The sequence below is a fragment of the Gracilinanus agilis genome, chromosome 3, assembly GCF_016433145.1.
Source record: "Gracilinanus agilis isolate LMUSP501 chromosome 3, AgileGrace, whole genome shotgun sequence".
NCBI lineage: Eukaryota > Metazoa > Chordata > Mammalia > Didelphimorphia > Didelphidae > Gracilinanus > Gracilinanus agilis.
The window spans coordinates 625,112,076-625,136,165 of NC_058132.1; the positions used below are offsets into that span (position 1 = coordinate 625,112,076).

At 37.1% G+C, this 24,090-nt stretch overlaps 1 protein-coding gene across 1 annotated transcript in view; it reads right to left on the minus strand.

Moving 5' to 3' along the window:
* COL4A4 (collagen type IV alpha 4 chain) overlaps positions 1-24,090 on the minus strand; it is a 155,261-nt gene that overhangs the window by 23,104 nt on the left and 108,067 nt on the right. The window contains exons 33-40 of the mRNA XM_044669450.1: positions 20,334-20,441; positions 19,564-19,671; positions 11,760-11,831; positions 8,940-9,068; positions 8,683-8,796; positions 5,937-6,092; positions 3,341-3,448; positions 1,227-1,235 (exon numbers count right to left, since the gene is read on the minus strand). Coding sequence (XP_044525385.1) covers positions 1,227-1,235; positions 3,341-3,448; positions 5,937-6,092; positions 8,683-8,796; positions 8,940-9,068; positions 11,760-11,831; positions 19,564-19,671; positions 20,334-20,441 — 804 coding nt within the window. The remainder of the gene's footprint in view (positions 1-1,226; positions 1,236-3,340; positions 3,449-5,936; positions 6,093-8,682; positions 8,797-8,939; positions 9,069-11,759; positions 11,832-19,563; positions 19,672-20,333; positions 20,442-24,090) is intronic.

Here is a 24,090-nt window from a genome sequence, read left to right on the forward strand (position 1 = left end):
AAGGAAGGAAGGAAGGAAGGAAGGAAGGAAGGAAGGAAAGGAAGGAAGGAAGGAAGGAAGGAAGGAAGGAAGGAAAGAAGGAAGGAAGGAAAGAAGGAAGGAAGGAAAAGAAGGGAGGGGTTGGACTAGGGAACCCCTAAATTTCCTTTCAGCTCTAAAGCTTTGCTCCTCCAAACATGGCACATAAACATTGCACTTAAACACATTTCTTAGGTCTCCTTTGAGGCTGAGTATTTTCCAAAGTCACACTTTGTCCAAAAATCTTCAAGGCATAAAATGTTTAATAGAACTGTGGAGAATGGCCTCCAGTTTGTGAGTCTAATGGTCAAATACCAAGGAAACTCCTGAAAGCCTGCCAGTCTTCAAGGAAAGATAGAAATTTAACCCCTTGTAAAATGTGGTACAATCTTTCACCACAAATAATACAAGCAGATTGTGCTTTTATGTGGTTTGGACAGATGGTTTACACTCTGGGTCTTTTCCATGATAGTTAATTTGAGAAATGCACATGTAAACATTTCATATTTGCCTTGTGAGTACATAGAGGGCAGGGAGATATCACTGTGGCTAATAATGACGTGACTATCTAAAACCAACACAAACATTATATTTTACTTTTCTTTTGTAGAGAAATATTCTATTAGAGGAGTTAAGGATACTTGAGGGATATTTTTAAAAAATTTATCTTTGTCTTTATAAGGTATAAAGTGAATAAATGTACAGAAAAGAATAATGGGAAGTTTTAAAATACTAAGGAACTTAACAGGGTTCACAAATTAAATAATTGGAGAGGAAAATTTTGTCATATTTCCTTATAAGGACTTAAAGGATAATCTTTCCAAATTGTTGATGCTGCTTATTTTAGAGCTGCTCTGGTTATTTCTATTGAAGAGACTATAACAGGAAATTCCACTGACATGTAAGGTAGAATTTGGCTCCAAACTTTACTCATAATTCTCACTCAAAATGCTATAAGCTGGATGTATCTCTCTGCTCACTTGACAACCTATATAGTGAGATTCTATGTGATGACATTATAATATATGGTTGCTATATCTGTAACTAGAATGAAATTGCATTAAAGTCTGTTATAATGACAACAACTCCTCAACAAAGATGAAACCTTCGAGTTTACCTTCTGCAGTACAGAATGAAGACAGACTGAGAAAACTAGAGAAACTAGAAAACCAAGAAATGAAGTACGCCCCACGCAGAGCACTGCTCACCTCGGCAACCTGCAGGAGTCAAGCATCACCACCCAGACCGTGCGGGACGTTTTCGTGCATCATGAAAGAGATTTTAGATTCACAAATTAGAACTCGTAGCAACAAACATCCAAGAACTTGTTTGAGAATCTACCATTTGGGACCACTTAATGACAAAAGACAGCACACTGACTATATCATTTAACTGAAGAAAGAAATGTTATTGTCAGTCATTAAAAGTCCTTTAACTAACAAAGGGGTCCAAAACGAATGAAAATTTGGGAAGTGGAATTCTTGTGAACAGGGTTTCTAGGTTGTTTGCTCTGTGTCCCGTGTAACTGGACTGACCTGCACTCACCGATAATCCTAGATTCATTTGCTAAACTTTATATGTGATGCAGTATGTGTGCGTGTGTGTGTAGACACACATTTTTATATCTACATGATTTACATTAATACATACCATCATATATTTATATATTATATACCCTAGAATATATCCCTATATAAACAAATTTATATTATAAATTATACATAATATATGCACATATGTATTTGCTATATCTACTTATGCATATATTTTTGTTTTATTTTATCTATTTATAATTATATTATATGTTATATCATTATATAATAACACAATATTATTATTAAATTATTATATATACTAATATAATATATTAATACTATTATGAATACTATTATTATATTATTTTATTTATGTTTATTATAAAATAAAATATTTAGTTATATATATATATATACATATATATATGTTTTAAAGTCTAAGGAAACATTCATTACAAACATGCAGGAGAAGTCATTAAGGGGTCTAGCATGTTTTCCAAGGCTGGTGAGTATTATAAATTGAATAGGAATTCTCAGAAGTCTCAAAAAAAAATTCTCAAAAAACAAACTTCAAGGACCAGAAATGACTAGTTTTGAGACATGGTTTTTCTAGAGATCTCAAGTGTGCCTTCCATGTTGCCCTGTTTTTTTTTTTTTTTTTCTGATCCCATGGTCCAAACTATTTCAGTTCCTTTAAGGAGTACAAATGTGCTTTATTCCCAAACATTCCTCAAAACCCCTAAACAAAGAAAAGCTAGAAAAGCGGCAGAGAGACAGGGTGGGAAACATTATTAAAATATTCAAAAGCAATGAATAATTATAAAATTCATCAAAGTGTCTATCTTAGAAGAGGTAAACCTTTATGCTAAAAATATAAGCTAATTTTAAATAAATATATTAAAAAGTATTTAAAATGTAACATTACCACTCAAATTATATACACATGTTTTATTTAAGAATCTCCTTTATTGTATATGATGTCTGCTATCACTGTGAATTGGTGCAGGCCAACTCTCTAAGCCCAGAAAGCTCTCCTTACTTATCTTTGATTGCTGAAATCTTTCTATTCCCTCCAGATTCTTCTCAGGGGCAGTTTGGTTCCTGAAGCCTTCCCCAGTCTACCAGAGCCAAAAGTATTTGCTCCTATTAAATCTTCCTAGGGCACTTTGTCTAGACTTCTCCTTTACTCCTCTCAAACTTTTTTTTGCATGATATTTATGTACATGCTATATCTTACCACCCCCATATTCTTTAGCCCTGTGAATGGTAGACTCTTTGGAAATAGGAATTTTATAATTGTTCATTTTTAAATATGTCAAGTCTCGCACAGTATATTGGCCAATAGTAATCGTTAAATAAACTTGTGTTGAATTTAATGGATTTCATCTTTGAATGATGCTCAAATCAATGAGCCAACAAGCTTACTCTATGGGCTTTCTCCAGGAGCTCATATTTAATGGGGAAGACTACATGCAAATAATTCCAATAATTCTATATTTCCAAGTTATAGACAAAAGTGATGGAAGGTAATCTGAGAGGAAAATCCTAGCAGTTGGATATTTGTAAATACTTGAGTATCCTAGGCATGAGGATTAGTTAGGGAGCTTAACGTGAAATGTAATTCTTATAACCAGAAAAGACATCATTCCCTAGACGTTTAATTCATTTGCTAGTGATTTTAGAATAAGAAACTATTCTGATGGACAATATTATCATAAATGTTTAAACAGAAGTCTCTACTTTGGAACTGTTCCCTGGAAACAAATGGACATTATTATGGGAATTACCTGGAGGACCGAGGGGACCAGGTCTCCCAGGGGGTCCTTGCAAGCCTTTATTTCCAGGGGGGCCAGGAAATCCAGGGGGGCCAGGGGGCCCCGGGTACCCCATCTGCCCTATAAGAAATGGGACAATTAACCATTCCAAATCAAATGAGAGAAATAAAATTCAGGCACGACTGAAATGACTTAACAAAATAATCTAAACAGCAAGACCATTATGTTCCTAAGTCTTTCTCCAAAGACATTCAAAGAATAGGAGCAAAGGGAAGGAATGAGGACCTAACAAGGGCAAGATGGAAGATGTGTTTGTGGATTGATGATCACAAAAAGCATCTTTAGATTTTTACAGACAATGGTGCTCTAAGAAATCTGTGAAATCAGTGTTCCTGGCATCATGGAAGTGGTGTAAATGTTCGGTTAACTTTAGGAGGCTACTCTTATGCAGTGATTTTAAACATACATAAAAATTATACAAAAATAGAATATTTATATAAAAATAGAACACATTCAAATTGTATAATGCAACAACAGCTCAAGAAAGATTTTTTTTGTTATAGGAATTCTGCATAAATAATTATTCAGGGGAAATTTAGGTGGCTTAGTGGACTGAGATCTAGGTCCAGAGATGGAAGTTCCTGGGTTCAAATCTAAACTCAGATACTTCCTAGGTGTGTGACCCTGGGCAAGCCACTCAACCCCCATTGCCTAGCCTCGACTTCTCTTCTGTCTTGGCACTGATACTCAGTATTGTATCTATAATGGAAGGTTAAGGGTTGAAAAAAATGTAATTAACTAATTAAGAATATTTTTCCATGGTTACATAATTCATTTTCTCTCCCTCCCCTCTTCCCTCCCACCTCCTGGAACTGACAAACAATTCCACTGGATTATACATGTATTATTGCTCAAAACCTATTTCCATATTATTCATATTTGTAGTTGAGTGATCTTTAAAAAATATATATTTATCCAACTCAGAGTATACGGTGTTACTATTCTTTAATAGAATATGTCAGTCAGTTGTAGAGTCCTCTAGATTCCACTACTATGGTAATTCTACCTTTCTGCTTTTGCTTCATATTATGATTTGAGTATTTTTCTTTATCTTCCTTATTTAAGCACTTCCTGGGTAGGAATCATGCCCAATTCATCTCTGCATCCCTTCCAATGAATCTATTTTAGAAAAAGTCTCCCACTAAATATCAAATTGAATTAATTATATTAAATTAAATTGAATAATTATAATGCCTCATTTCTTTCCCTCAAGAAACTCCAAAAAGTTGATTTTTTGGAAAAAAATGGATTTTATAGAATTTTAAAAAAGGTTTTATAATTGATTCAATCTTTAAATTTAAACTTTTAATTGATTTTCTAGAATGTTTTCTATAATGAATTGGTTTCTTTGATTTCTATACTAAAAAGATGTATGGCCAAAAAAACCAAAACAAAACTAGGGGCTGGTCATGTAGGAAGAGATTAGGAGTGACTGATGGACAACCCATGGGTTCCACTGGCATCCACACAATGTAAACAGAATGTAAAGAATACTCTTAATAGAGACATGGATGAAGGCTTCACAGGATTAAGAAGAATGGATAAAATTGTCTTTAGAGAAAATATCCATATCATTTTCCAATACATTGGGGTATTAAATTATTTCCAATGATTATACATTTTTTCAGCATGTAGATATTTACTAGTGATACTGGGCTAGTGTCAATAGTCAAAATGTGGTTTGAGGCCCATTCTGCCAATGAATGAATTCCTGAGAGTAATCAGAAATTCTGAAGAACTTAACTCCTGTAAACTATATTAATTCTTTCCCCATTCGAGTAATATTTGAGCTTTGGTGCATTAGACTAAGAATCCTAAGACCTGGGTTTTAGTACTGGCTCTAGACTAATTAATTATAATTTTGGTTAAGTTATTTCACCTCTCTTTTAGTTGTAGTCATAAAATAGAGATGATGAGTTCCATTTCTAATAATTTAATGAAATGTGAGTAGCCAGAAGTTTCTGAAATACCAGAATTGAAGTAATCAGAAAAAGAAATAAATATTATATAACCTTAAACGATGGGGGAAAAAACAGTAGCCAAATGAACATAATGCATGATGTTTTTTAGAAACTATAATAAATGACAATAGCTTTAAAACACAAATTCAATATATAAACATGTCTCGTTTTCCGTTAGAGTTGGTTCTTCCAGCTTCTAATACAATCAATGGCAATACTTTCTCAGAATTCCTTTAGTTAACATATAACAAAAGGCCCAAAGCCTTAGCTCAGTCTTCAAGTATATATATATATACTTTGGGCACTGAAGAGAACAATTGAAAAGCTTTTTTGGGGAGGGTAACATAGGTTTGTGATTTCGTTGATACAGAAAATTCCCCCTACTAATACAACATGGCACATGCTCTACAATTTAAGGACTTATTAGACAATTGCTAAAGTATTTAAACATTTAATTTAATAATTTAATTTAATTCCAATTTAATATTTTAATTTAAAAATTTAATGATAAATATTTAAATTAATTAAATCAATAAAAATGAAAATAACTTAAACAGTTATAGATAAAGTGTAACTTTTATCCATACCTTTCTGGCCATCTTTTCCTTCACATCCTGGAAAGCCTTTGGTTCCTGGAGGTCCTGGTGGACCTGGTGGTCCTGGTATACCTGGTTGACCATGATCGCCTGGATCTCCTTTCAGAAGACCAAACCTCCCTGGAGGGCCTGGTGGTCCTGGTGGACCTGGACAATGGAAATAAGCAAAAAGTTCTTTGAACCAATTAAAAAACAACAGTTTGATAAATAGATAAATTGATAAATAAAATCTTAAGGAAATTAATTTGATGAACTTTGAGCAAGAGGAAAAAGGAGTTAGTTTAGTAAAGTTCTTATACTGTCAGTGAAAGAGTTTTTCTACACTTCATTGTGATTGATAAAATGGTTAAGAAAATGTTTTTATAGTGTTTAAGTGATATAAGCCTAACCAAAGACTCCTTCACCCTCACAGTCTTTAATTTTGAAATAAACATTCTTTGAATTTGGTATGGATTGTGGTCCCATTGCCCTAGGACTGATATAATATACTCCAAAAAGCTTCTGAGAATGAGCATCCAACTCCTCATTTTTCTACTCAAATCTAAAAACATATGGCAAAATTTGGGGAATTTCAACCCAAAATCTATTCCTGATTGCTGTTGTTTAGTCATGTCAGACTCTTGGTGACCCCATTTGGGGTTTTCTTGGCAAAGATACTGGAGTGGTTTTCTATTTACTTCTCTAGCTCAGTTTACAGATGAGACAAACAGGGTTTAATGACTTTCCCACAGTCACAAGTGTATGAGGCCAGACTTAAACTTATGAAGATGTGTCTTCCTGACTTCAGGCCGAGAACTCTTTCTGCTGTGCCACTTATCCACTCTCTATTCCTGATTAGCAGCTGACATGCAGCAAATTAATTTCTTCCTTTTGAGTTTTTATCATTATGAAATGTAAGCAGTAAAACTGATCCTTTCATTTCTAAAGCATATTCAGAAGACGATAGTTTCAGAGAAAACTGGGAAGACTTGTATGAACTGATACAAAATGATGTGAGAAGATCTAGATTGAATACCACAACTTATTGTTTTAGAGAATTGCTTGGAACACTGAAAAGTTAAATGACTTGCCCAGGTTCACACAACCAGGATGTGTCAAAGGTGGGAACTGAACTTAGAGAAAAGCTTCCTATCTACTATTCTATCCTGCCTCTTGTTGTAGATACATACCTACATACATATGGATACAGAGTCTTATGAATAATAGAAAGAGCATTGAAATTGGGCACAAGGAGAATTAGGTCCTATTTTGATTAATTTGGCAGCTAGATGTTACAGTGAATAGTATACTGGACCCTGAATCCAGGAAAACTTGAGTTCTAATCTGACCTCCAATACTTACTAGCGCTGTGATTCTTTCCCAACTCATCTTAATTCTAGTGCCTTCCCTCTGTTAATTACCTCCTATTTATCATGAACATAGCTTAATTTGAATATATTTGTTTGCATGTTCTCTCCTCCATTAGGTTGTAAGCTTCTTGAGGGAAGGAGCCATCTTTCATTTCATATCTCCAATGCTTAGCACAGTGCCTTTCACAAAGTAAATGCTTAATAAATATTTATCAATTGATTTATTGAACCTGGGCAGGTCATATAACCTTAATTTGCTCATGGTTTCTCATCTGTAAAATGGGAATAAAAATAGCATCTACCACCCAGGGTTGTTTTGAAGATAAAATGAAAAGTTTTAATTTTGTAAACCTTAAAAGACCACATAAATACTATTATTTATCATCATCATCATCATCATCATCATCATTATTTCCAACTTTGCTACTAGTTAATAATAAGATCTTCATAAGTTATACCTCTCTGGGCCCTAGTATCCTCATCTGTCAGTTGAGAAAGTTGTATTAAATAATCTCTGAAGACACTCCAGTTCTAAATTCTTGGATTCCATAGCTAGTGTAGAATGGAGGCTGGTCCTCCTCCCACCCTCATCAATCCCAAAGGAGTAACATGCTCCAAAATCTCTCCAAAACCCCTCAAAATCTATGGTGTAGACCCTTTCTTCTGTAGTCAGAAGGCATGGACTTGAATTGTACCCCTGATAGAATTTGTGTATGTGGCCTTATGCAAACCACTTATCTTCCCTGAAACTTAATATCTTTAGATGAAAGTGAGAGGATCAGATTAGATCAGAAATCCCTTCTAGACCTAGGTCTATGGTCCTATGAACAGGAAGCCTGTGTGCTTCAGAGCCATGAAAATAGGAAGATGATTAGGGTTTGGAGTGATGGAGAAAGAAAACAACTAAACAACTGACACCCCTCACCAACCTACCCAGCCTTTCTCTTCAGGCCCAAAATAATTTTTGAGGCAAAGTCTCAGATTGAAGTGACTGCCTTCAGAATTGGGATCATAGGAAATTCTGGGGATTTATATACATCTTTCTGATGAATTGTCACATGCTCAAAGATTTCTGTTTTGTTACCCTCCTTTCAATAAGGTGCAAGGCTGTGATATTATAAACTAAGCACCAAAGATTGGGGAATCAGCTGCAGTACCTGGAAGGAGAGGGGGATACAATATATGTTCTCCCAGGTTTTTGAAGTAGGAGGTCTAAGCCTTCTGCGGATCATATCTGGTAACTTTACAGCCTAGATTTCTGACACAAGGGCTACAATACTGTACATGCAAGTATCTTGCTGCCGTTAGAAAGTAATAAGCAGACAAGCACTTAATAACTTGAGATGGGATTAGTATTCACATCTGAGTCCATATAGTTCTGTTGATACCTCTTGGTCCATCTGGGCCAGGGAAGCCTTGATCTCCCAAAGGACCAGGAGGAAGAATTTCATCCTCAGGAGTTTTTCCCACAGGACCAGGTAGTCCAGGCAGTCCTGGAATCCCTGTGGAGGTAGATTTTATGTCAAAATGTTAAAATTCTAACCCAATAGAATATTTGGCATTTTGGGGGAGGGGAATAAGAAGGGGGAGGGAGGAAGGGAGGGAGAAACAGAGAGGGAGAGACAGAATCAATGGTGAATCTTACCTGGGGGACCCAAGGGACCTCTTTCTCCAGGAAAACCTGGACAAGAAGCTCCAGGTGCTCCAGGTTCCCCTTTCTTCCCTTTTAGTCCGGGCAGTCCCATTTGGCCTGGTGGGCCAATCTCATTTAAGCCTTTATACAGAAAAAAAATGACACAAATACAATATTATCACCTCTGTAAGAGAAGGTTATTTCCCCCTGTGATCCTAGATGGTTTGTGTCTTATGATACCCAGAAAGTCAAACTGTAGCTGAATAAATACATAAATATACACATATCTGTATGTATGTAGAGACAGAGACAGAAGGAGGAAGAGAGAGATAGAGACAGGAAAAGGGAGGGAGAAAGGGAAATAGAGAGAGAAGAGAAATAAAGAAACAGAGAGAGGCAAGAGGGGAGAGAAAGAGGAGAGATGCAGATAGAGAAAGAGAGAGAGAAAGGGTAGGAGAGAGGGACAAAGAGGAAAGTGAGACAAAGAAGGAAAATGGGAGAGAGAAAGAAATAGAAAGTGAGGGAGAGGGAAAAGGGAGGAAACAGAGGCGAAGGAAACAGAGACAGAAACAAACCAGACAAAATTACTGACATGCCCAGAGAGTCAAGAGCTAGATCTTAAATAAACTCCAGTAGTTCCTTATTACCTCCAAAACCAAATAGAAACTCTCCTGTTTGACATTTGAAGTCCTTCACAAGCTGTGTCCCTCTTTACTTGATCTTACCCTCCATGTACACCCTGTGGTTTACACAGCCTCCTTGCTACCCCTCCTATATGGTTCTCCTTCACCTGACCTCATACTTTCCCAATGACCATCTCGTAGCCTTGGAAAACTCTTCCTTCTCATTGCCTTCTTTCAGAATCACTTGCTTCCTTTAAGGCCTTGCATAATTATGTGTCACTTCTCCAGAAGGCTTCTCCTCACATCCCCTCCCCCAAATCATCTTATATCTGTTTTATCTATATCATTACCAGTGTTGTAAGGATAAAGTAAGATATCTGGAAAGCACTTAGCCCAGTGCCTGATACATAGAAGGTGCTACATAAACGTTAACTATTACCATCAATATAGTCATTACCATCCTCACCATCACTATCCTCAACATTACCATTACCATCACCATCACCATCAACATCACCATCACCATCATCATCATTATCACCATCACCATCATCATCCTCACCTCACTATCATTACCATCAACATCATCCTCACCATCATCACCATCTCCATCCTCATCATCACCATCATCATACTTACCACCCTCATCACCATAATCATTACCACCATCATCAACACCAACATCCTCATCATCACCACCAGTAAGTAGCAGCACCATCATGACTGCCATCATCATCCTTACCATCATTAGCACCATATTATCATCATCATCACATATACGTTGTTTCTTCCTGCTAGACTTTAAGCTCTTTTAAGAAGAGATACTGTTTTCACTTTCATCCTTGACTTTCCTGTGCCTGGGATATAGTAGTCACTGAACAAGTGTTTGTTGATTAATTGAGTCTTCTCAGTTCATTCTCTCAGACTCTTGTTCTTCATTATGGGATTTCACTTTAGGGGTCTAGGAGTCTCCAGGGAAAATGCCATCTACTGAAAATTCTATCTACCAAAGGAGTTTAGCACTTTGCAACTTAGATCTTAGAAGGGTTGTCTGGGACAGTGAAAAGTAGAGAGATTTATCCAGGATTGTGTGGCCAATTACTATGTGTCAGAAGAAGGACCAGAACTAAAGGCTCCCTATCCAATCCACCATCTTGCCTCTCATTCCTCATTATGCTTATGCATACCCTATTGTGAAAACAAATGAGACATATTTAGACATAGAAGTAAAATGTTTATATTAGTGAGGGCAAAGGAGCATTCAAATTCAACACATACCATCAGTCCATCCAGTGGAACCTTAGCAGGCCTAAAAGAATTTTTTTCAGAAGGATATGAACTTTATCAAACAATAAGGGAGAGCTATATATGTTAATGGATGAGAGTGAGCAACAGAGTCACACATGGTAACAGTGTGATGGCCTCCCTTTCTATAGTGATTCAAATCTCTAAGCCTGGTCTCAGCAATCACTACTTGTTTGACTTTAGGTTATTGCCTTTTTTTAAAGGAAATACATTTTTTCAGGTGATCAAAAGCAGAACTGTAGAATAATGGAACAAACTGAAACACAAGTGCTTACAATGAGTTTTGTCACAGCCTGTACCAACACATGTGTTTGGGTGTGTGCTTGCATGTCTCATACTGAAGCACAGAAACTTCTTCAGGGATGCCAACAGCAGTCATTGCTACTGCTGGGGATAAAAAGGAACAGGTTCCGAAGGCTCTAAATGGACCTATATGACCTCTTAAAATAGTTGTTTTATTTCAAGGCAAAAAAAACTCCCATTTATCTGTTGTTCATGGAATTTTGAAATATGATTTTACTTTAATAATTTTATGTTGAGCACTTGTGGTAGGAAACCATTCTCAAGGAGGTTCTAATGATAATGCTTGGAGTTGGGCTAAACTTTCCCCAAATCATGGCTAACTACACACCCATCTTTTGTTAAATAGCATTTAAAAAAATACTCCATGCAGGTCATTTACAATATTCCCCTCTAATTATTTCTAACGTGATAATGTGAATAATTTAAGCCATTATGCTATTTAGCCTAATAATGGACAATTTCATGTCTTTGTATCCACACATCTAGCATACTGCTTTGGCTAAAACAGTTGTTTAATATAAACTCATTGAATTAAATTTGATACACTTCAAATACAGGGTATTGCTCTATGTTTCTTATAATTACAGAGTTTTTTCCTTACCTGAACTACCCTTTGATCCTTTCTGACCTTTGAGTCCAGGTAAGCCATTCAATCCAGGTAGTCCTGGGGAGCCTTCAAAGCAGAATAAGCTTTAGTATTAAGTATTAATTAAGTTAATTAAAGAATTAAGTACTAGTGCATGATCACTGAGCAAGCCCAATTTACAAAAACATACCAAGAGAGTTCAACAGTCTAACATTAGCCCCAAAGTTCTTGGTCTATATCTATTATTCTTTGAGGTCTGATTCAATGAAAGTTTTATTAAAAGCAGCTTGAAATCCAGCTGTCTATCTGAAACCTCTAGCTAGGCATCTAGATGTATCCTGTAGGCATCTCAAACTCAGTATGTCTAAAGTAGATTTCATTATCTTTTCCTCTTAAACCCATTCATTTTTTTGAACTTCGATATTTCCAGATGGGTATTGCTGTCTTTTTAGTCAACCCAGGTTTGAAACCTTGGAGTCATCTTCAATATATCTCCCTCCATCAGTCCACATGTCCAAATCAGTTACCCAGATTTGTTGGTTCTGCCTCAAAAGGATCTCATATCCCCTGTCTTTTCTTCACTTACTCAGCCATTGCCTTAATTCAGGCTTCTTGGCACTCTTCTGAAGTACTGCAATGGTCTCCAAATTAGTTGCTCTGCTTCATCTCCTCCCATTGCAATTCATCCTTCACGCAGTTGGCAAAGTGATATTATTAAATCACAATTCTGACCATGTTCCTCCCCTTATCAGTAGCTCTCTAGTAACATTATCTCTAGGATAAAACTCACATTCCTTGCTACTTCTCTTTTAAAGCCTTTCTCAATCTGGTTTTGAGCTACCTTTCCATTACTCTTCTTCAAACACTTTGTGGTTGATCCAAACTTGTCTTGCTGCTGTTCCTCACATATTAGCATTCTGTCTCCTGTCTCTGGACCTTTGAATAAGCTGTGTCCTGTGCTTAGGGTGCATTTTCCTCTCATTTTTGCCTCTAAAAATGCCTAATTTCTTCAAAGGTCAACTCAGAAGCCACCTCCTATATAAGACCTTTTCTGATGTCCCAGATGCTGTTATCTCCTTATCAAAATAATCACGTATTCATCATGTGTGTTTCTATATTAAATACACATTGTCTTCTCCCAACAAATATAAACAAACTTTTCAACAAATCACTGAGCAAGCATATATTGATCCCTACTATGTGCCAGGCATGGTTAGGCACTTGAGATATGGATACACATAATGAAACAATCCTCATAATCTTTCTACTACTACTTACTAATGGAGGAGACAACGTGTACACAAATAAATATATAAAAGATAAAGTGAATAAATACAAAAAAGCTGGATGCAAGATGTTTTCAGAGGGTAGTGGAAGTTGGTCAGATGGATCAGGGAAGATTTTATGCAGAAGATGGTTTTTAAACTGCATCTTAAAGAAAGAGATGCATTCTGTAAGATGAAGGTAAGGATTGAGTAAATCCCAGACATGGGAGGCAGCCAGTACGAGGGCACTGAGATGGAATGTCATGTGGAAGGATGAAATAATACTATTCAGGAAGGGAAGTCATGCCCCCATAGGGCTGGAAAGAGAGGTTGAGCAAGAATGTGAAATATTTTATCTTTCATCCTAGAAGTAGTATTTGTAAGAGTCCAGGTAACCCAATTCTCATTATATTTGTATTTGAAATGATAACATTGTTTTTTATTAAAATATTCTATAATTCATGTTGATCTTTAATTAATCTAATTCAGCCAGGCTTTCTTAGTAAGAGCACTCATTTTAGAGTCAGAAGATCTAAGCTCAAATCCCACCCTTCCCAATTTACTGCTTGGGGAAGTTACTTAACCTCAATGGGACTCAGTTTCCTCATCTGTAACTGAAAGGGTTATCTAGATGACCTCTGTGGTTCTTTCCAGTTCTAAATCTATGATCTAGTCTCTATGGAATGGGAATTTCACATCAGTATTTCTAATTCTCTCATCCCCTAACCACTTTTGAGGGCATTATTCTCTAACTTCATTTTTCTAGTCTTCTTTTTATTTATGAAATAGTTCCAAAAGTTGAACCAGAGGAACATGCAGACCTTCTTTTATCTGCCAAATTTGGAAATTTATTGCCATTTATCTAAAACAATTATCCTTTTTTCCCCTTTTGGAAACCACTTTGCTCTTTCAAAGTGTTTTGATCTTTGGCTTTATCCACAAAGATTGATGGTTAGGTTTAGTTGGCTTACTGGGGAATTTCTAAGCCCCTTTGCCAGCAATCCATTGTAATATCAACACATCTAGCTCTTGGATTGCCACAGTCTCAGACTCCAGCCACAGCTGAACTGGCTGACCCATATCTGACCCAGTGTTATCTTTTTAAATTGAATTCTTATCTATATAGTATTTTACTTTGTTAGGGCTTTTTTGTTTTGTTTTGTTTTTTTTAAACGAGAGCCTAATAATTCAGGTTTCCAAATCTGAAAGTTATTCATGCATAAAATATTCAGTAGAGTACAACTGAGGAGCAATTAAGGTATATAGCAAAGCATTCACCTCAATAATGAGAAATTCTCCTGTTCACCTCTGCTGTCAGTCCCAATATTCTCAAGGTTCCCTGAACATAGACCCTTGTGACACCTGCATGCTGATTCTCCCTAGTGCTTATCAATGAATGCCAAATTTGAAACGAATCTTCATTTTAGACATTCCAGCAGAAGCAATCCATGCTAGCCATTTGATCATTTGTGGATGTCTTTCCACTCTGAGGTTTCAATTTGGACAAAGCAATACATTTTCTAAACATGCTCTTGCTGGAAATACACAGAAAAGAGAGATCACTCACTTAGGCCTTGGAGGCTGGAAAGTCAAAGTCCAATCCTGGTTCTGCCACTAGCCCACTAAGTGACTTTAACTAAATTTCTTAACCTCACTAGGTCTCAGTTTCTTTATCCTTAGATAAATAAGGGTGCTGAGCTTGTTATTCAGTCACTTCAGCTTTTTCTGACTCTTCATGACCCCATTTGGAATTTCTTTTGGCAAAGATGTTGGAGTGATTTGTCATTTCTTTCTCCAGGTCATTTGACAGATGAGGAAACTGAGGCAAACAGGGCTAAATGACTTGCCCAAGACCACATAGCTAGTAAATATATGAGGCCACATTTAAACTCAGATCTTCCTGATTCCAGAGCCATTGGTTTCTTCAATGCACTGACCTGGAGCTAGACAAGATCATGTCTAGGGTTCCTCCAGCTCAGGAAAAGCATTTGATTTTAGATCTAAATGGATTCACCAACAGTTTGTTGAGCACCTACTTTGGGCAAAGAATTGTGTTTGGCCCAGAAAGGGCATAAAATAAGCCAGGTCCCAGTAGTGCAAACAGAGATTCCCTGAAGTGTCCCCATGTATTTAAGTTCCCAATTTAGTAAAGTTTAATTGTATAAAATATGGTAGCAGCTTCTATCCTGATGGAAATCTGCAGTTCAGATGAGAATAACATGACCACTTCAGGAAAATCCCTTCTTAGAGTTGATTGAGACTTAGATGGAATAATGATACTTGGTCTCACGGAGATTGTAGTCTAGTTGCAAAATTTTATATTAGTAGAAAATTCTATGATGAAGTAGAAGTGTAACACCTCTGTAGATCTTCTGCCTGTGTGTTTCCTGATAAGCAGACATTTCAGGGTCTTTTTATATTGTGCAGTATGTTTTTTGGATATCCCTGAGAGAAATCAGTCTGGCATGCTTCACTGCAGCTTGCAGGCTTCCTGCCAGCCTAACCAGAAATTCTTACCCCTTTGGTGGGTATCATGGACTCCTGTGGCAATCTCCTGAAGCCTATAGACTTCTCAGAGTCTTGGTTTTGAGTGCATAAAATTAAATACTCTAAAAATAATAGCTAATAAAGACAATTAAGATTTCAAAAATACCTAGAAATAAAAAGGAAAACAATTATATTGAAATATAGTTGCCAAAATATTTTTAAAACAATGTCATTGACCCCAGGTGAAGAACCCTTGACTTATAGGTATTTGCCTCTAATCTTCTATTCTAACCCCTAAATTGAGTATGCTGGGATATACTGTGTTTGCCAAATGTCATTTTCTCCTATAAGGCACATATTTAACAGACAGACTAAATAGATTAAGATCAAACCACAATCTTAGCCCATTTTACAATTGAAACAGAAATTTGAACAAACAACTCAAAATCCATATGGTTTGCCCTATTAAAAAGGGGTTCAGCTGCTGGCTTATTCAAACCAGATAATCAGTTCTCAGTTTATTTGTAACATATTTCAAATATCATAAATTTAGTTCCTCAGATCAAAATGTTTCTGCTAGAAGGTACCTTATTTTTATAATGCAGAATGATTAACTGCAACAGGGGAGATTGTCAGTGGTGTTGCACAAGACAATAGAATTTTCAATCAGAAAAATACATTACATTACAAATACATACAGTAGGAGTCGTCATCATCCTGGGGCTTGGGTTTGCTGTTTGTAGAGTGACAGTGTCCCTGCATGGCCAGAAGCCTATATTGCAATGCATGCCTGGGTGTGTTCACATCTGACTTCTTTCCATTGCTTCTCTCTTTCCTAAGTTCCATCACTCATGTCATCGTGCCTTGGGGTGTTTGGGGCAACTTTTCAAACTATTTCTCTTAAAGAAAATTAGCCCAGAACCGTCACACTATCAGTTTCTTTGTGATGTAACTATAGGTGAATTAATTCAGGAGCAGAAAAGGCCACCCTGAATGAGATTTCCATTTTTAAACTTTGTTTTGTTTGGAGTATATATATTGGTTATGAGGATTTCCTTTGTTTCTTTTTTGTTGTTATTTATTGGGGTGGGAGAAGGAAGAGAAATGGAGAGAATAAATGATCCTTAATCAGAAAAAAAATAATAATAAAATTAAATTTCACAAAAGAAAAGAAGGAGCTATCTTATCTAACTATAATAATACTGACATCTAAGAACATGGAGTATTCTCTGGCCACCTGGAATATACTAAATATGAGGGCAAAGCCCAGTGCATTAGAATCTAGGAGACAAAGGGCTGTGAAAACATAGTGTCAGGAATTAATGAGAGAAGCTATAATTGTATCTAGTCATTTCCCAACTTACCCTTTCAGACAATGAATTATTGCTTCAAAGGAAAACAACAATTCTATATTGCTGGAAGAAAAGAAGGGAAAGAAGGAAGGAAGGGAGGAAGGAAGGAAGGAAGGAAGGAAGGAAGGAAGGAAGGAAGGAAGGAAGGAAGGAAGGAAGGGAAGAAGGATGGAAGGAGTTTCTCTTTGGAAATCTAGTTCTTGTAGAATTAACTAAGTCTCATTTTGATTTTTTTTTCTTTTTTGCTTCAAAGCCCACATTTAAACAAACCAACCAACAAAAAAGCACTAGACTCCACATTCTAAAAATTCATTTGTAATAGGAATGGAGAAGGGAAGGAACCCAGCTGAGACATTATTTTCAGTGATGAAAATGTCTGGGAAAACATGAAAGAATGTAGTTCTAGGAGTCAGCACCCTCCCTCCTCTGTCACACACTCACACATACTCCCCAAGTTATCTAATAGTATACACATTTCACAAGAGCAGTCCAGTCCAAGTTCCCAGAATAATGATTTCCATTCGAAGCAGCCAGAGTATGCAAAGGTAAGCCATGCTTTCTGAAGCATGATAATTATAAAGGAACTTTCAGAGGATTGAAAGAAGAGTCAAACGTATAGGGGAAATGAATTCTGATAAAAATTTTTAAATGCGAAGAATAACGCTGGAACAAGGGGACTCTCATACCTGCATAAAGAAGAATCACTTTTCACTAGACAGCGAGGTATTATTGATATGAATGTCTTACAGAGTTAAGGGTGAGGGAAGAGAGAGAGGAAAGGGCTTGAGTTTTCCCTGCTTTCCCAACCAGGCATCTGACAGAATCTGGCTTGGAAAACAGGCAACCTTGAAGGAGGAGCATGGGCACAAGTCCAAAGATATACAAGTAAAGTTGTGAGATCTAATGTTTAAGAACTAGGAACCTAAAGGCTTTATTGGGCATTCCTAGCAAAACCCTTCAACAAATGAGATTTTAAAAAAAAAAGACTCTAGCTATGTGATGAAGGCAGCTCATCTTAACAGTCAGAGGGTGGTCTTATGGCCACAAGACCTAGGTTCAAGTCTTGCCTCTGATTTACACTAACCCTATGATCATAGGTGAAATCCAGAACGTCTTAGTGCCCTAGGTGACTCTCTAGGGGTATGGCTCACCAATATTCTATCCACTGACACCAGTGGATGAAACTTGCATATCAGGAACTCCCCATTCCACTGAAATCACATGGCTGTTTCCCTTCCTGCCCATCCAAAAATCTAGAGGTCTGTGCTTTCAGTATCCCTCTTCTCCACTCCATCTCTCTATGCTCTCCAGGTTAATCTGAACACACAACATTGATCACACAGCTCTTTACAAAATCTCTGATTCTTTCAAATATCCCCCACTAAAGAAATATCTACCTTGGCCAGCTGCCACTTAAGGCTCTCTTTGATCTCTGTGGCTCTCCGAGCATAGCATGGTGCACTGTATGTTTTAGGTATTTAATTTTAAAGATCTGTTCAATAAGCTGCCTAGTATAATGGATGGAGTGCTGGAGTTTGTGCCAAGAAGACCTGTGTCTTGCATCCTCTTGGCACTTCCTTGACTGTGGACTGGTAACTTAACCTCCTTGAGTGTCAGGCATCTTTCTTAGACTTTCCCAGGATCACAGATTTAGAATTGGATAAAACCTAAGAAGTCATCTAATCTGTTCTCCCCATCTTACAGATGAGGAAACTGAGGCAGATTGGTGCAGTCCAAACTCACTCTTTTACTAAGTGGCAGAGAAAGAATTCAAACCTGAGTCCTCTGACATGGAATCCATTACAATAAGGAGAATGTGTGAATTAAATTATTGAAAAGTAGTTATTTGCGATGTCTAAAGGAAACATAGAGGGAGCAGCTGGGTAGCTCAGTGGATTGAGAGTCAGGCCTAGAGATGGGAGGTCCTAGGTTCAAATCCAGCCTCAGACACTTCCCAGCTGTGTGACCCTGGACAAGTCACTTGACCCCCATTGCCCACCCTTACCACTCTTCCACCTATAAGCCAATACACAGAAGTTAAGGGTTTAAAAAAATAAAATAAAGGAAACATAGATTTGCAACATGATGATATTATATTTTTAGATATAACCTAGCAAAGAGAAGGGATTTAAATTAAATATTAAATACTTACTATGTGCCAAGTACTATTCTAAGTATTTTATAATTATTATCTCATTTGATCTCTTCAAGAACTCTGGCAAGTTAAGTGCTGTTATTATCCTAATTTTACATATGAGGAAAATGAGGCAGTCAGAAGTTAAGTGATTTGCCCAAAGTTACCCAGCAAAGAAGTGTCTGAGACCACATTTGAATTCAGATCTTCCCGACTCCAAGCCCAGAGTGATATTCATCTAAATGCATAGGATAGGTTTTAGAAGGTAGCCAGTAACAGCTTGATCGAAGGCTCAAACTGATAACCACAGACTACAACTACCCTAAAGGTTTCAGCTCCTTTAGTCATCAAACAGGGTAACAAATTATTTCTTTAGATATTTAAAAGGAAATAAAATGGAAATTAGGCCTGAGCATCAGAAGAACACTATATTCCAAGCGATGGGATGAACCCTTATTATTCTGGGTACTCATTCTCAAGGCAAGCTCATCTCCAGAAAATGCCTGGGTAGGCAGGAGGAGATAAGCAGGCAGGAAATTACTTTCCCAATGCCTGGGTTTCCATGATTCTTTATCACTTACCTTTCAATCCCTTGGGCCCTGGAGGTCCTGGATCTCCCCTGACCCCTGGAGGTCCTGGGTCACCTGCCTCCCCTGGATGCCCTTTCAGCCCAGGAATCCCTGGAGAACCTGATAATAAAGGAGGCATTTCTTGCAGAAAAAGAAGCTTCATGAATAAAGCATAAAAAGTACATGAGACTAGCTTAGTAGTAACCAGGACAATTGCTTGTTAGCTCTAGAACTCACGTTTATTGCTTCTCCTTCCTTATCCCTGGGAAAGAATCATAGTAATGTTTTGGCTAATTGTAGTTTTCACCAGAAAAGACAACCACAAGGCCTGTGGGCCTCATATGGCCCATAACAATCCCGAATATGGACTAACCCAGATTAAATTTAAATTATTTTTAACTCAAGAAATTAAAAAAAATATATATATATATAATAGAAGACAGATAAGATAACATTTAAAAACTAATTCAATATGCAACCTGAAGAGATCTCTCCATATTGATTAGTGGTCCTCATTTCTATTTCAGTTTGATACCACTGCCTTTTTTTACCTTTTCCTCCTTTCTTTGGCTTCTCATGAGGAAAACTCACTCAAATTATATATATATATATATATATGTATATATATATATATATATCTCTTATATAATATACATTCCAGGGGGAAGTAAAGATAGCAGATAGAATGTTGAGTTTTACAAGAGATTCCGTATTATTATTGAGTATACACACACACACCCCTTTTTTACAGCAATGTATAGCCAAGTGGGTTTTCAAGTTACCTGGAAGACCTGGTGGTCCTGTATATCCAGGGGATCCTTCCCTTCCTGGTGGTCCACTAGGCCCTGGAGGGCCTGGAAAACCTGGATCTCCTTGCTCTCCAAAATATCCTTAAAGACAGATGAGTAACACTGAATGATTGTGTCACATTACCAAGTCTTCACACCTTCCATATTCATGACATTTTATATAGTCACGACTTGACACTGGTACTCCTTTAGAATCAAAGTTCTGCTTTCTATGAGCCAGTGAGAATCAAGAATTTTAATTCAGGATATCCTATCTGTGTGGGCTTGTTGTAGCAAGGTCCAAATTTTCAACAGCCTAGAGTTCCCTGACAACCATATTTGTTCAGTTTTGAAGGTCTGGGAGTGTAGGGCAGGGACTAAAAAAAAACATTAAAAATTGGCTTTATATCTAGAATCCAAAGATTAAAAGGGACCTTAGAAGTATTATGTCCAATCCTATCTAAAACATGAATATTATAGGGGCAGCTGGGTAGCTCAGTGGAGTGAGAGCCAGGCCTAGAGATGGGAGGTCTTAGGTTCAAACCCGGCCTCAGCCACTTCCCAGCTGTGTGACCCTGGGCAAGTCACTTGACCCCCATTGCCCACCCTTACCAATCTTCCACCTATGAGACAATACACCGAAGTACAAGGGTTTAAAAAAAAACATGAATATTATATTAACTCCAACAAGTATTCTTCTAGCCTTGGCCAGAAAAATTTCTGATCATATCTTGTTATTCAGTCATCTCAGTCATGTCCAACTATGTGATGCCATTTGGTGTTGCCAATTCTTTCTTCAGCTCTTTTGATAGATAAAGAAACTGAGGCAGAGTAAAATGACTCACCCAGGGTCATTCAGTACCAAATGCTAAATTTGAACTCTGGAAGATCAGTCTTACTGGCTAGAGATGCAACATTCTATCCACGGTACCATCTAGCTGACCTGACCATATCACTCCCCTACTAAGTATTTGCAGTAGCTCCCTAATGTTGATAGTGTCAAATATCAATTTTTCTATTTGGCATTTTAAACCCTTCACAAGATACCTGGCTCCAAGATATCTTTGCACATTATTATACATAGAAATGTCATTTCAGAAGAGGAAGCTAAGGAGTCCATTCTGTAACTATACAAGATTTTAGGGAAAGCAAGCCCTGGAGGAGGAGCACCCTGGTAGTGGGCACTGTTATATTGGGTAGAAGCTAGGTCATGACTAAGTGTTATGATGTTCAAGAGAGGATTCCAAAGGTACAAATCACTGCTACCAAGAAGAGGTAGGCTGCTCCTTCCCTCATATATCATTTTCCTGGGACTAATCTCTGGTCTCCCTATCCAAGTTACAATGAGAAAAGCATGAAACTTCATGGAGACAACCATTGGAAACCATGCAAATTGTCTTGGGATCATAGGTACAGGCACAATGTCTGGCAGAAAGGAAGCTGAATCTCAGCTAGTCCCAGGATGGGAAAGTAAGAACTTAATAAAATAAACAATACTGGCACTATATATAATTCACAGAGTCTTCGGAGAATCTGAGAGCTAGAAGGGACCTCAGCAGCCATGGAGTCCAAACTGGACACAAAAGGAATCTCAGTTATAATATACCCAATAAGTGGTTATTCAGCTTCTGTTTGAAGACTTCCAAAGAGAGAGAGCCCAGCACCCTTCTGAGCAACCATCCAACTTCAAGCCATCTCTAATTGTTAGAAAGGTTTTGCTGAAATTTAGCCTAAATTTGCCTCTTTTCTACTAGCACTGGTACTCTGGGACAAAACAGAATAAGTCTAGTCTAATATACTGGCTGATATCACATTCAAGTGATAGCACTTGAAGATAGATACTATGCTTCCATCCCTACCCCCTTGAACCTTCTCTTCTCCAGGCTAAACATGCCCATTTCCTTCATTTCATCCTTATGTGGCATGGGCTCAAGGCTCTTCACCATCCCGGTTATCCTCCTTCAGACACTCTCCAGATTCTTAATGTCCTTCTTAAACTATGATCTACAGAAAGGAACATAATGTTCCACATGAGGTTCAAGGAGGGCAGAATACAATAAAAGTGTCAATTCTCTATTCCTGGAAGCTATACCCTACTTAAAGGCAGCCCAAGGAAATACTGGCTCTCTTGGCCACCATATCCCACTGCTGACTCATACAGAGATTACAGCCCAATCAAACTCCCAGACCAATTGTGGACTATACATTCTCTATGCTTCTTCCATCTTATTTTTGTGACATAGATTTTTTTTGTATCTAAATTCAAGACTTTACATTTGTCCCTGATGAATTTTACCTTTCTGGATTTGGCCCAATGTTCCAGCTTCTTTAGATCCTTTTGGATTCTATGGCTTACTGCCTTCAGATCCTTTGTCATTATGACATTGTGGCTGTGAATACTTATGATTTGATAAATATTTTGAACTGTCTGCATTATGGTTATAGGACCATTTGTCAACACTGAACATTTAATATCTTTTAAAGTCAGTTTTTGCCAGGAAATACCGCAAGATACACAGTTGTTCAAGCTAGGGGCAGATAATACATAGGCTGCATTTATTTTTCAAATAGTATGAGTTAGTTGGCCTTGTGGTCTTTCATTTTTAAAATTCTTATGGGAAGGAAAGAAAAAAACTTTTTTTCCCCCACAAACTCTTCTGCTTAGCAATGTTTCCTATAGTCTTAAGAGGAAAGGAAATGGTCATTCAAAGGAGCTCTTTAATGTAAATGCCCCAAAGTTAACTGCTACTATATCTTTTCACTTTTAAAACAGAATCCATTGAAATAGAGAACTAGTTTTAGTCCTAGCTTTGCCACTAACTTAGTGTGCAGCCTGGGGCAAGTTATTTAAACTTTCTAGACCTCAGTTTCTTTATCTGTGAAATGGCGCCAATCTATAAAAAGGATCAAATGGTCTCTCATGTTCTTCCAGTTCTAAAATTCTTTGCTCTTCTTTTATATTAGATAATAGTATAGACAACTGATTTCTTTTCATTTAAAAAAAATTAATGAAAGAGCTTGAATCAGTGACCTCTCAGATTCCTTCCAACTCTATATGGTTGATTTTATAATTTCTAGTTACATTTGTCTATTTCCCTGAGTTCTTGTTTTAATGTTGTATGTTAACTCCATCCATCAATCAAAATAAACTAATAAATATTCATCGAACTTCTATTATGTGCAAGGTGCTATAAGGGTTGCAGAAAAAAATGTGAGCATCTGCACTCAAGGAAATTACAAGATAGTTGGTGAGATATGACATACATATAAAAAGATAAACAATATGAATGTTAATAATAGTAAAGCAATGAAATATCTTGAAATCTCCATATCTCTACCCCTCCAGACCAAGGTGAAAAGAGGCCACGCTGCTTTCTGAAAGACTTTTTGGAAAAATAGAGTCGTAGCCAACACAGTAAGGTATTTTCATTCCTTTTCATTTTTTAGAGATAAACCTCTGTTGGTGTAAACTTTTCCATTTTCTTAAACTTTTCTTTTGATATCATTACTCCTCTTTAGTGAAATATTGATTCTAAGATGGAAAATAATGGTTTTAAAAAAAGAAGATACATTGACACATGATTGTGTCTCCCTCTTATACCACTCCCAACCACACACCAGAATTACCCCAAGCACACCTTAACAATATGAGTTGGAGCTGTATGACTGTAGTCTTAGCCAGTTCTCACTCTATGAAGACTCTAGACCAGTGATTCCCAAAGTGGGCGCCACTGCCCCCTGGTGGGTGCTG